A 15,301-nucleotide genomic window follows, 5' to 3' on the forward strand; every position below is an offset into this window, starting at 1 on the left:
ATATCTGCTTGTCACAAGCCATGACTCACACGTAGGAGAGTGTAAGGAGATTATTTCAGTAGATAGATCTTGAGAGGCTCAAGAACATAAAACCTGAAATATTTCCCACGAGTACCATAGATGTGTGGGTGACAGGAACAACATGTCAACCTGCAAACACTACAGGTGGTAGCAATTCTGGCACAGATCCACCACAAACCCTCCAGTGAAAGGCTGTGCTCCCTTCTCAAAAGCAGTGGAGGATGGAAAGAGGAAAGGATGGGGGCTGAGAAAAAAAAAAAAAAAAAGTGAGTTGGAAAACCCAAATCCTTCTCAGTAGGACTGAAACGATGGACAGTTTGCCACAGAGGTGGGGCAAGTAGTGCAGAATACTGCTCCAGTAAGACAGGAAAGAAGATAGTAACAGAAACTTCAACATGTACCAAAAGCCAGAAAATATCTAACAGAAAGCTGATGCTCATTCTGAGAAGCACGTCAAAGCCAACACATGCAGATGTTTGCAAGATATGGTAATCATCAACGGTTAACATGATTCTGGAAAAAGTCAAGCTGCCCTTTACCATGTTCCAGATTACAGAGACAACTGTCAGTGTTCGCAATAAAGCGCAACAGCCTGTACCCGATTTTCTGCATTGCTGAATTTCACAGACATGCCTACAGATAAAAGTGCAGTTTTGAACAAGGTCTTTGGGTTTTTTTTAAATAAACTAATTTGTTATGAAATTTCTACCAACACACAAAAGGCATAAAAGACACACAAGCTTCAATTTACATACCGATATTTCTGTATCAAAGGCTATGCTATTTAATGCACAGAATTCAATTCTCATAACAGCACATGTTCAATTATAATGGCAACCAGTGAAGCTCTAATATGGCATTTTCAGCTAAAAAAATTGCTCAAAGCTCTTTCACAATAGCGCTGTAATTTCTGAGTATCAGTCTACCTAGTAACATGACTCTGGGAGGCACACATGCACAGGGTGGGGGGGGGAAATCGGCTAGAAAGAATCTCCTTGCATTGAGGAACGATGGTTTAGAGTTGCTGCTTAATCTCTGCAAATCTGACGGACACATGGGTGAAATTACTTGACTGAGGACCTAAAGTTAATGCTCACGTGGCCACTTATATTTTCCTATTTCCAAAACAGACTGTTTTTGGTTTACACGAGCACTGAGCAACCAGCAAAACAGGCGAGAGCTGCTCTGAGAGATGGCAGTGCTGGTCAGCGGGCAAGCTCTGACCTTGCCAAAAACCACAGAAATTCTGGCGGTGGCCCAGCATATCATTCTGGGAGTCAGAAATCTGTTCAGTCACAAAAGGGAAGCTAGCTTTTGTTAAAACAATAGATGTAACTGCTACTGTCATTTGATGTGGGCCTTTCTACGTCCTGTACCTCTGTTACACAGGAGACAAATTATGCATGAACCTGAAAACTGCTGAAGTCCTGCTTACGCAGTTCAGTTTGAGCACATAAAACCTCTGAAGGTAATTCAGCAGACACTTCTGTGATCAAGACCCGCATGCCTCACCCAATATTTATGTGAGGAGGAAAGAAACTTCGTGTATCAAAACAGAAAGCAGAATATTTTACAGGTAGATCCATTCATACACCCTGCTCACCATAGTCTGAGCATTTCAGTCATTGAACAGAGCTATTACAGACCTGAATTTTTAACCTGCATCAATTTTCTCTTTAAAAACCCACAAATATAACACGCTTAGAAACTGGTATTACTTTTGATTTACATTTGAAAGAATGAATGGCATCTGTCTTGTAAGCTGTAGGGGTGTGTGTGTGCAGGACATAACTGTGCAGAGAGTAGAAGCGTCACCTGCACCAGAAGACAAGTCTTTGGCAGTATCATGATCGCATTCCTCATTGACATTTCATCCACTCATAAAAGCAGTCTCCTCCCTCTCTCTCTTTCAAAGTCAGAGAAAGAGAAAAACTCTAGGAGCTAATATACTCTGGCTACTTCAAGTTGAAGGGTCTCCTTAATGAATTACTAAACAGAGGGTCTCAACTTCAAACACCGTTTACACAAATACATCAAATTTGAGCACCTTGGCTCATGTGACAATTGCAGGGCTCAAGACAGAATCATCTCCTAAAGATGGTCTATAAGCTATTTAGGGCTTTATATGGGAGCTTACTATATTCTCCGTGCATAGTGAGGACATCCAGATGCCACATACAAGGATCTGCTGCGTAACTCTTTGGCTACTTCACACCCCAGCCGAAGTGAACTAAACCGTGTGCGTCAGCTTTCAAGAACTGCTGATCATCATCTCCTATTAACTGTCTTAAGATATATCTATAAAAATCTGCAGGTAGTGAACACTCTCTCTAGATTATTAGCTCAAAAGTGCCATATAAGCACATTTTACCATAACCCAAATAAATGGCATTAAGAATTAAATACATAAATACATGGATACTACAGCTCCCAGAAAAGCATACAGAGTCTACATAGTAGTCAATAACTGTCACAGGATTAAAATATTTACATAGATATATATAGATATCCTGGATTGAACACCTAAATACAATTTTCCTGCCCTAGCAATGAAACAGATCGGGATACTTGCATCCAATTACTGAAATGCTGTACAACTGTAAAACTCAGGTATAAACAGTAGAAGATACAGACTGGTTTCTGACTGTGTGTATACAGACATTTATTTGGGTACAAAACTACCAATTTTGAAATAGTGATAGAAACAGGATGAGAGTCACAGTTTCTTTCCATCGGTAAGGATATGCAATGAAGGCAAGCATGTTAAATTTGTATCTGTTTTTATTTTAGGATGCTGCAGTTGGCAGCTGTTATCTGCAATATTTTTTTCAGTTGCTAATTACGAACCAGGAATAAATTTGAAGCTGAAATACTAGAATAAGGCGAATACTTCTGACCCTTCATCATACTGTAAAACCAGTAAAAAATAAACTCCATAATAGGAACATTCAGTCCAATGTAACCAGATCTTGGAGACTGTTGATGGATATGGAGGAAGTGTCAAAAAGAGGTCAGTTAAAATTTAATGTTGGCAGAAATTGTTGTCCGCAAAAGTATGAATAATCTTCTAATGATGCTTTAAAAATCTTAGCTCTGTCGTAACACTTAATGTTTGTTATACTGAGAAAATACTTAAAAGCCATGAAGCAATTTTAAGAAAACATTTGTAAACAACTATTTTCTCTTGACAGACTATTTGGGTACAATTACAGATACTATGCCAAGATAATATATGTAATTCAATGAATCCAGACAACATTGAATCAAATCAACTAGTATTATTTTCTGTCTCTTTGAAACTGAACATTCAAGTCATTTGAACTTTCAATGTCATTTGGCACTTCAGAAAAAGCTTTATAAAATACAACCCAGCCTGAAAACCTATACTTAATTTCTGAGTAACCTCCTGACCTTTCATAGAAGGATCTCACAAACTAGATCTTCAAGAGCATTATATACACCATAAATGTTTTTAATTAACATTGTTAAAGGCATGTTTATATAGAAGTCTTATTTAAATTCCTGCACATTTCTGGCATTTTCAAAGTCCCACATTTTGTAAAAAGGAGATGATTTGCCTTAACCCAAGTTCTGCCAAAAATGACTCCATACATAAGGTCTATTCAAAGTTTCAGGCTTAAAAAAAGATGAAATATGATTTTAGGAGATGGTTAAAGAGAGATATATGATGACGAGTAAAAAAAAAAAAAGTCATGACCAATCTTCTTTTTGGTGTCTGGGGTTCATTTTCTCTTGCTCATTCACATGTTCTGACTCCATCTTTCAAAAAAATGCTCACCTTTGTTCCCCAAAGAAATACAGCATAAAGCTCTAGTAATTTTTCACCAGGTGCTGATTGAAACCAGGATTTATAACAGCTGAGGCAAGACAAATTATATACTTGATCAACTAAACAGAATTAAAAAGAAGCAAATCAACTATTTTATTTCTCTTTGCTTTCCATTGATAGCCAGCTAACCAGATGTGATAGTACTTGGGATTGCAGTGGTCACTTTGGTCACAAAGATTCGGTTTTCTGCAGGGTAATTACTCTGGCTGTCACAATAAGTGATCAAAGTGAGCAAATGGGCTTCAGCACTGAGAAAATGTACAATTAATTGAGCTCATACAATGTTTTTTGAAGTATTTTGATAGCATAAGGCCAAAGTGTTTGCAGAAGCAAACTTTAAAGCATGCTAGGAAAAAAGGCTAGCACTATTATAAGTAACATGCATCAGCAAAGACTAATGAAGAATCTCACAAAACTGCTTTGTCTGTTGTACTGACTGTCACAATCGACTAGAAATTCAACAATCATTCCCAAGAAGGATAATCTTCTTGCAGGGGTGAAAAATGCATATATTTTGTTAATCTACATTAGCCTAAGTATATTTAATACTTTTCTATCTTCATTAGTCCTTACTGAAATTTTTGTTCCTCTCTTACTCACTTCCACATCTTCAGGTAACAGTCTATATTGTGGATCATGTAGAAAGCTGATCTTATCCAGCTACCATGCAGTCTTTCCCTCCTTGTGCTCTCAATCTATACTGTATTTTCTCTTACCATACACAAACGATGACATTATATTAAGCCATCCTACTTAAAATTATTATTGAGCCAAAAGGTACACTCTTCTCCAAAAATCAATGCTCAATCAAATTTATGTCTTTCTCCTGCTTAAAAAACAGCAACAACTGCAGTCCTTACTCTGAGTATATTATGAATTATACATCTAAACCATGTTGATAGTCTGTGTTTATTCTTGGGTGATTCTAAGGTTTATATGAATGAGAAAAACAGTACTGTGATCGTTTACAAATAAAATAATATTTTCACTGTTTTGGCACCTGACCATAATGAAAGGAAAAACCAGTCAGCTTTTACCTGGGTTTCTGTTTAGAAGGGTCAGCTCAGGGGGTAAGAGCTATCCCTCATGAAGAGCTAGAATGTGGAAAAAAAGGTAAGAGACTCAAAAGACAAGGAGATGTATTGCCTAAACAATTTTTATTGCTTTTTTGGTGGAGGTTATATAGATTTTATTTTTTTTTCTTAGCTCCCATAATCTCAGCAATGGCTTAGAAACCATCATAGCAGCATCTATGGGCAAAAAAGATCAAATAGTTGAAATAATGAACATGTAAGAGCGAGAAAGCATCCAGAAGAATCAGTGTTGGTCATCATAGGCAGAAATCCATTAACATGGTTCAGAAATTTTTGCCACCTATGAAATACATAGGGCTGATAACTGCTTGAATTACGCAGTCAGGGTGGAGATAGTGCTTCCTCTAGGAAGAAACTCTCCTGCAGAGAATCAAGCAACATTTTACTGAAGGTTATTTTTTCCTGATTCTTCATTTCCTATTCAGAAGGGTCGCTAATAGTTATTTTTATGTAATAACAGGTAATTCTTTCATGCTACAGCTTGGAATGCATATTAATCGGGGTTCTTGCCAAATTAAATTAGTATTTTCAACATTTGAAAAGCAGTTAAACTTCTAATGACATTTTCCCTCTCTCTTCAACAACCTATTTTTGGAGCAAAATAATGTACTCAGGCCTGAAGTAAAGACACTTGAGCCTCAGGAATGGAAAACAGCCACGAGCCAAAATGTATTCACAGGAGAGCTATAGGGCAATAAGGTTGTCATCTATGCACAAAAATACTTTCAAAGACGTAAACATGATGTTAAAACCTCCACCACTCCCTCCTGAACATTAAAGTCACACACACTGCTTTATGCCTGTAGTCACGAACAGGAAGTCTATTTTTATGATTATTGCTACTATTGTAGCATTAGGACAGTCCAGGAACAGGGACTCATGTTACAGAACCACAGAATGGTAGGGGTTGGAAGGGACCTCTGGAGATCATCTAGTCCAACACCCGTGCTAAAGCAGGTTCACCTACAGCAGGTCGCACAGGACTACGTCCAGGTGAGTTTTGAATATCTCCAAGGAAGGAGACTCTACAACCTCCCTGGGCAGCCTGTTCAGGTGCTCTGCCACCCTCAATGTAAAGAAACTTTTCCTCATGTTGAGATGCAACTTCCTGTGCTCCAGTTTGTGCCCATTGCCTCTTGTCCTGTCACTGGGCACCACTGAGAAGAGCCTGGCCCCATCCTGTTGACTCGCACCCTTTAGATATTTATAAGCATTGATAAGCTCCCCTCTCAGTCTTCTCTTCTCCAGGCTAAACAGCCCCAGGTCTTTCAGCCCTTCCTTGTAAGAGAGATGCTTCAGTCCTCTCATCATCTTCATAGCACCCCCACTGGACTCTCTCCAGTAGTTTCCTGTCCCTCTTGAACTGGGGGGCCCAGAACTGGACACAGGACTCCAGATGTGGCCTCACCAGGGCAGAGTAGAGGGGAAGAATAACCTCCCTCGACCTGCGGGCCACACTTTTCTTAATACATCCCAGGACACCATTAGCCTTTTTGGCCACAAGGCCACATTGCTGGCTCATGGTTAACTTGCTGTCCACCAGGACACCCAGGTCCTTCTCCACAGAGCTGCTCTCCAGCAGATCGACCCTCAGCCTGTACTGGTGTATGGGGTTATTCCTCCCCAAGTGCAGGACCTTGCACTTGCCTTTGCTGAACCTCATTAGGTTCCTCTCTGACCAATTCTCCAGCCTATCCAGGTCTCGCTGAATGGCAGCACAGCCTTCTGGTGTGTCAGCCACTCCTCCCAGTTTAGTATCATCAGCAAACTTGCTGAGGGTGCACTCTGTCCCTTCATCCAGGTCGTTGATGAATATATTGAGTAAGACTGGACCCAATACTGACCCCTGGGGAACACTACTAGTTACAGGCCTCCAACTAGACTCAGCACCACTGATCAAAACACTCTGAGCTCTGTCCTATGTTAACACCATATAGTTAAACCCCCTGATTTTCTTTATTACCGCTAGTATCAGAAATTAGAATTGTAGAAAAGGCATTCTAATACTAAAAAAGCCAGACCAGAGCTGCACAGTAACACTAGGTACCAACTATGCCGTCCGTATCTGAAAATCTACATGGAGGACTGTACTGCAGACAAAAAAAATACATATGCAGGTATATAATATATCGAAGTGTTTTAAAGTCAATCAACTACAGTTAGATTGTCCATAAACCCAAAATATTTCAACACAAATGGTCCATATTTGGCACATTTGCAAACAACTGAAAATCAATTCTTAAATTTGTAATTAAGTATTTTTAAATGGTAGTTGAACTACCATTTCACATATAATTTAATACATAATTGCACACAGTCATAATATATATAGCTTATAATGCCATTCAAGGTACCTAACACCTAGTAAATTCAATGCTAAAGGGACATTAATATTTCACACAATATTTACCTGCCTTAAAAGCATTTGAAAGACTGGACAAAAAAATAATCTAGGAATGCTTCTGGGTTTTCCCCAGCTTTGTACTGCATAATATCAGTTAATCAGCCTCAAATATTTTCCTTTTTATAATCCAATAGCCTAATTTGCATAGATCTCATACAACAATAGAAAAGTATTTTTATAAAATTAGAAAATGACTGTATAACCAAAAGTTCACTTCTGCAGCAAATACAGAAGTTGGGGTTTTTTTAAGCTGATAATATTTTTAACAAAAAACATTCCTTTAACTGAAAATTTATTCCAGGCTAGAAATACTACTATGCACTAGGTTAACCCGAAAAGTCTTAAGTAAAACAAGCTTTTGAAACTGCATATGCGGCAAATTATTTTTACTACAGCAAACTGAGTAACAGAATTTAATCTACTTTGAAAGTTTAACATGTCTACTGCTGAATGTCCAATAAAAATAGGGTCAAATAGATACATGGTCCAGCTAGGACTGCCCAGCTGGACAAAATGTTGATGTGTTTACAGTGATTCTAGGATATCTGCTTAGTAGGAATCAAGCAAAATGCAAGCCAGCTCTGCTCCTAAAATCCAAGCAAGGATTCCAGCAAGAGAAAAAAAGAAATCTACCAGCAGGCCCTCAGTCTTTTTAATAATCTAAAACTTCCTTTGGCAACCAGAATAACCAGCATGTGTTAAACATCTAGAATTGCTTTTTCCTAAAGAACTAGCCTATAAATAAGTCACTTCATATCTACTGTGCATGTTTATTTTCCTCAACCATAATTCATACATCCTACAAACATTCACTCATCTGTATTTGAATCACCACCAATCAGTATCATTTAACGGTTACACCATGATGGCCTCAAACCTCATTGAAACGCCCATTCCCAAAACAACCCACAGACATCTCGATCTAACAAGCAATCACATGTTTATACTCCATTCTCTGACAATAGGCACTCAATCTCAACTCCTAAATTAATACAGGGATGGAAGACCATTTCTAGGTAAAGAGCAAGGATCACACATTCTCTTACCCATCACTCTGACAAGCAGCACAACTCCTATTTTACATAGCTTCTCCAAGTCACCACCATCTGAAAAAGCTGGCAGCACTGGGCAGCTGACTTGCTGCAACTACATGCTGCTGTGCATTCCCCTTGTCCGTTTAACATAGCAACTTGTCTCAGCTCTCAGGCTTAAAACCAGAAGCTTTTCAGAGAGGTCAGTGTTATACACGTCTGTGTGTTCGGTGTCAACCACTCAGTCAGGGTTAAGGACTAGTACAGATAGTCAGGGTGAACTTCCTTGGGATCTTTTCCACTGTTTTTCTGAGGTTTCTGCTAAACAAGCTACACTATTTAAAAAAAAAAAAAAAAAGAGAGAAAATGTTGTTTTCATCCACTGTGTATTTCCTGATGATATTGGTATCTGTTATCAACTCTCTCATATCTCTTCATGTTACAATCATTTTAAGTAGGGTTGCAAACACAGGCGTTTTTGTAATCAAGATCCATACATTTTTTCTGAAATTACTTTTTTGTGAACATCAGCTTCTATAGCTTGAGTGAGATTCATTATCTTAAAGTAAAAAGAGAATAAATACAGAGCAGGATTACCTTCCCTTAGACGTTCAACCACAAAAGTGAATCCAGTAGTTCGTGGATGTAAGACATATTCATATTTTTGAAGTCCATTCTTGTCAGCGAATTCATTACTGCGGGCTTTGGTATTGGCTGAAGGAGAGAATAAAAAGCACCATTTTCTATTAGTGTGCATGCAGATGAAAAATTAAATATTATTATTATACGACAGGAACAGTACAACAGCAGTTCACACAGTACAAATGTGCAACAGCTTTTCGGGTGGAGGCAGGCTGCAAGTGTGCTTTCCGTTGGCTATGGTATGGTATGAGGAAGAGCAATGTGGATTGCAAGAAAACCCTTTTTACCCTCTCATTTCATTTTAGAAAATAATCAGCAACTCTTTCATATTTATTAAATGGAATCTGAAATCTATAAAGTCTGTTACTAGTTCTCTGTAAACTTCAATACCTATTTTACAGTAAAATGTGTTAATTGGTTCAATTTTTTTATAAAACTCAAAAGGCACAATGTATAGTAACGTAGGTTTGATACTATGCACAGAAATATCCTGAGGTCAATGTCTGAACATGTTAAACTTATTTCGGAAAGAAAACATTAAATGGAGGTAAACATTAAAATGGTATTTTACATCTTCATTCTGAACTTAACACTTTTTATTCATCAACCTGTGCTGCACATACATACCCTGTTTTAACTCTTTGACAAACTACCTCAGTGTCGCAACACACGCTTGGTACTGTACACAGAGTATACACAAGGCAGCTGGAAAGCAGCATGGGTAAACTCCATGACAAATATGTTTCGAACCTCTGGCAAAAAGTCATCTCTCACGAGAAAACCGAACAAAGGCTTTTCAGAGTCAACTGCTAACAGAACCCACTAAGCAAGGAAGATGTGGACAATAAAGCGAAAACTTCTGAAGACAGGTGGAAAGGAAGCAATTTGTTCTCCAGTGATGTGCAGGAGGCTCTTCCAGGCAGCCTCAGTTAGCAGCCAAACGGACTTCGCTGGCTACGCTTACTCCTTCATTGTGGGTACTGCTGTTCCTCCCCGGGGCCAAAAGGAAATGGACACACGCAATGTTCCTTTGGCAACGTGGGAAAAAAAAAACAAACAAAAACCAAAAAACACAACAATCCAATCAACTAACTTCTTTAATAACTCATATTTATATAGTTTCACAGGTGTTTAAAAAGACAAAATCCCAGCAACAGATCTATGGAACAAAATCTTTGCCTAAGCAATACATCTTCTTTTTCAAGCAGAAACAGCTCTTTTTTTAAGTGTCCAGAGCTAACCTTAACAGAGATGGGAGAGAGAGTAATGAAAAACAGACTGCTGCTTAGTAATTTAACAGAATTGATACTTATGGATAAGTCCTTTCCCTTATAATCATCATAATTTTTCCTGTAAAGGAACAATAGCACAAGTGGACAAACCAGCAGTAGTGTGAGGTGTCCTTTTTGCAGTAAGGCAACTTTCCGGCACCTTTCTTTTTTCCTAAATTACATAAGATCTTTGTTTATAAAAGAATGTGTATGTCCCTCCTAAAGGACTATCTACCTATTAATAAATGCTATAGCATATCAGTATATCGAGTATTTTTTCCCTGTGAAGCGCTGTTTCTGTGCATAAGAGTACTACTTTTTATACACGCAACCCTTAAGATTTAGTGCACAGATTTCCTGACCACGTGATCTGGAGGAAAGGAAAATTGTTGCATGGTAGCCAAGTGAGTGATTCAGCAAAGAGAATCCAAAGATTTAATTCTTGCCAAATTGCCAGAACGTACAAATACTTGAAAATATTACATCTTCAAAAAGTGTTGCTAAAATTACAGAATGTGTGAAACATTAAAATTACACTTGCTATGTAACTTAAATTTATCTTTCCTTGGACATATGCATTATGCCTTTAACCACACGATTAGAGTTATCTATTTTTGTTTGCTCAACTACTACTCCATTCAATGTGAAAACTGACTATTCTGAATCAGCGAAGGGAACTTGCCTTTAGAGCTCCTACCTCTGCAATGGCAAAACTTGCAAAGTGAGTCATGAGCAAGACTTGGAATGGCAGAAAAGGCAATAGTAATCCAGTAATTGTTAATGTTCCTCTGAAAAGCTATATTCTACCTCTTACATATAACTGTATTGTACTATTAGCTCAAAAACGTAAAACTTTTTATTGTCCAAGAAATTACATTGATTACCAAGAGTGTTCCTACAAAAAGTATACAAGCTCAGAGTTCTTTTCCAGATTCTGTGGTGATTCAAATGAATTTTAAATGTTTTAAATGAATTTATCACCAAGTTTTTAAGCTAATGTATTATTTCTTCCAAAGGACAGAAGTATCTTCTCCATTTTCTGCATATCCAAGTTTGGGTTTCATTTTGGAACATTTGCAACCTGCAAATCAAGTCAATCAAAGCTTTGAGATACAAATGCCAGATAGCTAAGCAGTCTAAAAAAAAATTAAGTCTTAAGCATCTCAAACCACACAGTTAATGAACATTTAGAAAAACCCTCTCCATATGTCTGCTCACTAGCACTTTGTTTCAGAGGAAGCATGAAAATTAACTCCTCGGAGTTTGTAAAACACTTCTACTTGCACCGCAGGAAAACCAAAGAGTGAAATGGCAGTTTCCTTTTCTAAGCAAGACTTAACTGATGCTGCAAAAAAGGTTTGGGACCTCCACTGCCCATTGCCTTGAAGTAATCATCTTCCTCTTAGTGCACCTCCCTGCACTTGGAAAGAACTCGCTGTAAACATCTGCAAAACATCTTCCAAATCTCCCTTTACTGTAATGCCTTTCTAAAAACGTGTGAACAGCTGGACATTGGCACATCCGCCAACACTATTCAGCTATTTCCTGGTATTTGTATCACTGTCTTGCCTCTGGACTGTAAGTTTTATATAACAGAGATTGTTCCCTTCCCCTTTTGCATGACCTTAGTGTAATGGGATTTTAGAACTAGAATAACGCTTCCAGCTAATACAATGATCGTCATCTGGAAAAATCATCTCCCTCTTCCCGATCTAACAACTATCAAGCCACAGGTGCATTAAACAATATTTATTACAGCAAGTCAGGAAGGTCAAAGGGTTTTGATGCTATCCTGAATGCAAGGGTAGGATATACTTTCACTCTACCAAAAAGTAAGAATAATGCCCTTCCTCCCCTCCTGCTACTCCCAGCATCTGAAGAAAACAGTTTCTTACTCTGCTATTACTTATGAACAAATGCACTGACTGCCATCTTATCCGACGTAAGCACTTTGGTGCCTACTGCTGTTTGGGATCCCTGTGCCTAAACCTTCTGGGGGAAATTCAGAGCAAGTGTCCTGCTCAGATCTGGATTCAACAAAAGGCAGAAAATGGGATGTTCCTCACTGTATGAAACCTAGAGGTTAGAAAACTGATGCAGGAAGTTAGAAATCCATTTTTACATCCTCTTCAACCTACGGGAATTGGCGCAACAAACCCCTCTTTAAAATCCCTTAATCAACAGACCAGGCTACACTGTCAGTGCTGCAAAACTTAGGCAGATGCCTCATCATTCTGCAGTCCAGACTGTAACATTCTTAGGTAAAAGAATAAAAAAAAGTGGAAGATGCCTTTGTAAGCCTGATAGTGAAAACACTTCCTTAAAAAGAAGAAACATATGTTCTCCTCTTTACTTCCAACCAATTAACATAAATTGCATAAAGCAGCTCTTGAAGCAGGGACTGGAAATGAACTGAGTCTGGGTCTCCTCAATTCCAAAAGGTGGCTCATCATTTGGCTAAGGATAATGCCCCCTCTTGCTTACTCCTCCTGAAAAGTATGAGTAAACATTGCTTTCTAGAAACAAGTACTTTCTTACTTACATCGTATTTAAGCCAAAGTAAATCTACCCCCAGAGTTTTTGTTCATCATTCCTATTAGATGTATTTTGCATTTTAACTCCTTGGTTCTACTTGCTCCTATGATAAAAAAGAATATGTAGAATAAAATTTTTAGGGAAAGCAGCCAGTTTATTAATAGAGGGTGATGTGGGACCTTTCCTGATCCAGAACTGCTTCATGCTCTGTCTTCTCTGGTCTTACATCGACTTGCCTTTCATCTCCTGTCTCCTTCAGTTAGTTCAGGCTGCCTCTCAAAGGGTATGTTCTTTGGGGTGGTGACAAGTACAAGAAGTCCAATTTATTTGAGTCTGTAGAAACTACTGCAGAGCAATTGTCAAACCATACAAAAGAACAAGAATTTAAGGGTTCTGACCATAACCTCTTACATTTTTTTCCCCTAATCATTGGATTACATTTTCCCCCCATTTACCTCAAAATTATACGGGCAAATCCCATTTATCACATTTTTAAATAACTGGAAAAGCTCAGAAAGTCAGCATTTTCTAGAAGCATCACACTTCAGAATTTTTGAGTTACAGATTTTTAAGAAGTTAAATTGCTTTTGCTCCTGAAAACCAGAGGATAAAGTGAACAAACTCCTCTTTTTTTAAAAAAAAGTCAAAGTATATTTTTGTGAGCTAGTTTTGAATTAAAACAAAAAACACTACAATTTGACTCTGATGAAAGCCATAATTCAGTAACAACCTGCAGTCATGTGAGTCTGAAGAGTATTTGGAACTAAAGCTCCAAGACCTGTACCCAAGGACAAGCTAAGTCTGTGCTCTCCATGAAATATGTATGCAGTATTAGCTCCTCTCAAACAAACAAGCTCACATGCTTTTACAGATTAAACATTGTCCAGGCTGATGTGTTTTGCTGGGTGTCAACCAAAAGAATTATAAACTTCCCTCATTATCCTACTGGAAAGCTGATTCTGACAACTTTAATACAACTATTTCTGATCAACTCTCAACTACTTTTTTTTTCTTCACTGAAATTTGAGTATTAAGTACTACCTTTTCCTTTAATCTGACTTGTGATAAAAGCAGGCATATACTTCTACAACTTCAAGTGCTCTCAAAGTGAAAGAATGAGTACTCCAAAAATCTCTTTAAAATAAATAAATTTCTCATTTATCTATTAAAAGTTTGCATAGAAAGCATAAATCTATATTGACTCAGCTAATGTTTTAAGAAAAATTGTTCTTATTTGTGCTACTTTCAAACTATTACATGTTAAATCAACCTCTACCAGTGCTTTTGAACAATTTTTTTTTTTTTGCATTACCACATTTACTAGAAAAGGGAAAAAAATAAAAAAATTCAACTACAGTTCATTGTTACCTTCTAGACAGAATATTGTATGTGATCCACATCACAACATTCCTGCCAAAATCTCGGCTCTACAAGCTCTCCTACTTGTTTTTTAGCTGTTCCTCAAGGAAAAAAAGGTCTGTGCAATCACACTCCATCCACCTGTTCCCCTTAACTTTTGAAGCTATTGCCACCTGCAAACAAAGTTTGACAGAGACAAGAGATTCAAAGATAATTAAGCCCCACAGGAGTTTTAGAAAAACTAGTGGCTCAGTAAAGGGGAGCCTCCGAGGTAAGAGAACTTAGTAACAGGAAAAGCCTGGGCAGGTTCCACTAGTATTTAGTCTGCCAGGGCTTTCAGCACAGCATGCAGCGGTCCGTCAGTTAACACAAGTATTGGAGGATGAGCCACAGGACACGATGCCTCTTGCTGAGACAGGAGGAAATGCCACATGGAAGGAAACACAAGGAAAAAGGAGAAGTTGGAGTGAAAAAGAGACGATGTATAGGGATGCGGACACAAATCCATAGGAAATGAGGCTTTAACAGGTGCAGAGCAATACAGCAACTTTTTTGTTGTTGTTGCTTTCTGAAGAATTACTACAAAGAGTCTTGTAAGAAACACCAAGAAAAACAAAAGAACAAGCAAAATGGTGGATTGTATTCCAGCTTTCCAGAAGCACTAGACTTATGGTTGCTTTGTTTTCTTCAGGGCTTCAGAAAGTCTGGCTATATGTTTATCTGCTCAGGGCTGCTTCTTAAGCAATTATAATAAAATACCTTTGATGCACTTAGCTTTAACCTTGAAGTACTCCAGAGTGAAAAGATGACCAACCTATCAGAAATAAGTATATCATTATTACCTCAGACCCTGCACATCCAGTCTGCAAACACATTGCTCAGGGTTCATGACATTGCTATTTCTAAAATTTATTTACATAGCATCTTCTACTGCAAAGTGTACTCCAACAACCTGAAGTCAGGCAGTGGCCCATGTATAAATACAGTCATACTTGACACTTCTTTGAAATCTTTCATTCTCGAATACCTGAAAACATTATAGATTTCCTCTTTATAAGAAATGGTATCATTGTCATGCAGCCACTGAGAGGATA

At 38.0% G+C, this 15,301-nt stretch overlaps 1 protein-coding gene across 1 annotated transcript in view; it reads right to left on the reverse strand.

The window, feature by feature from the left end:
• The window catches only part of LCLAT1 (lysocardiolipin acyltransferase 1), a 75,590-nt gene that overhangs the window by 41,499 nt on the left and 18,790 nt on the right, over positions 1 to 15,301 (reverse strand). The window contains exon 4 of the mRNA XM_009958001.2: positions 8,998 to 9,114. Within this exon, the coding sequence (XP_009956303.1) occupies positions 8,998 to 9,114 (117 nt within the window). The remainder of the gene's footprint in view (positions 1 to 8,997; positions 9,115 to 15,301) is intronic.

The sequence above is a fragment of the Leptosomus discolor genome, chromosome 2 (assembly GCF_034619465.1).
Source record: "Leptosomus discolor isolate bLepDis1 chromosome 2, bLepDis1.hap2, whole genome shotgun sequence".
Classification (NCBI taxonomy): domain Eukaryota; kingdom Metazoa; phylum Chordata; class Aves; order Leptosomiformes; family Leptosomidae; genus Leptosomus; species Leptosomus discolor.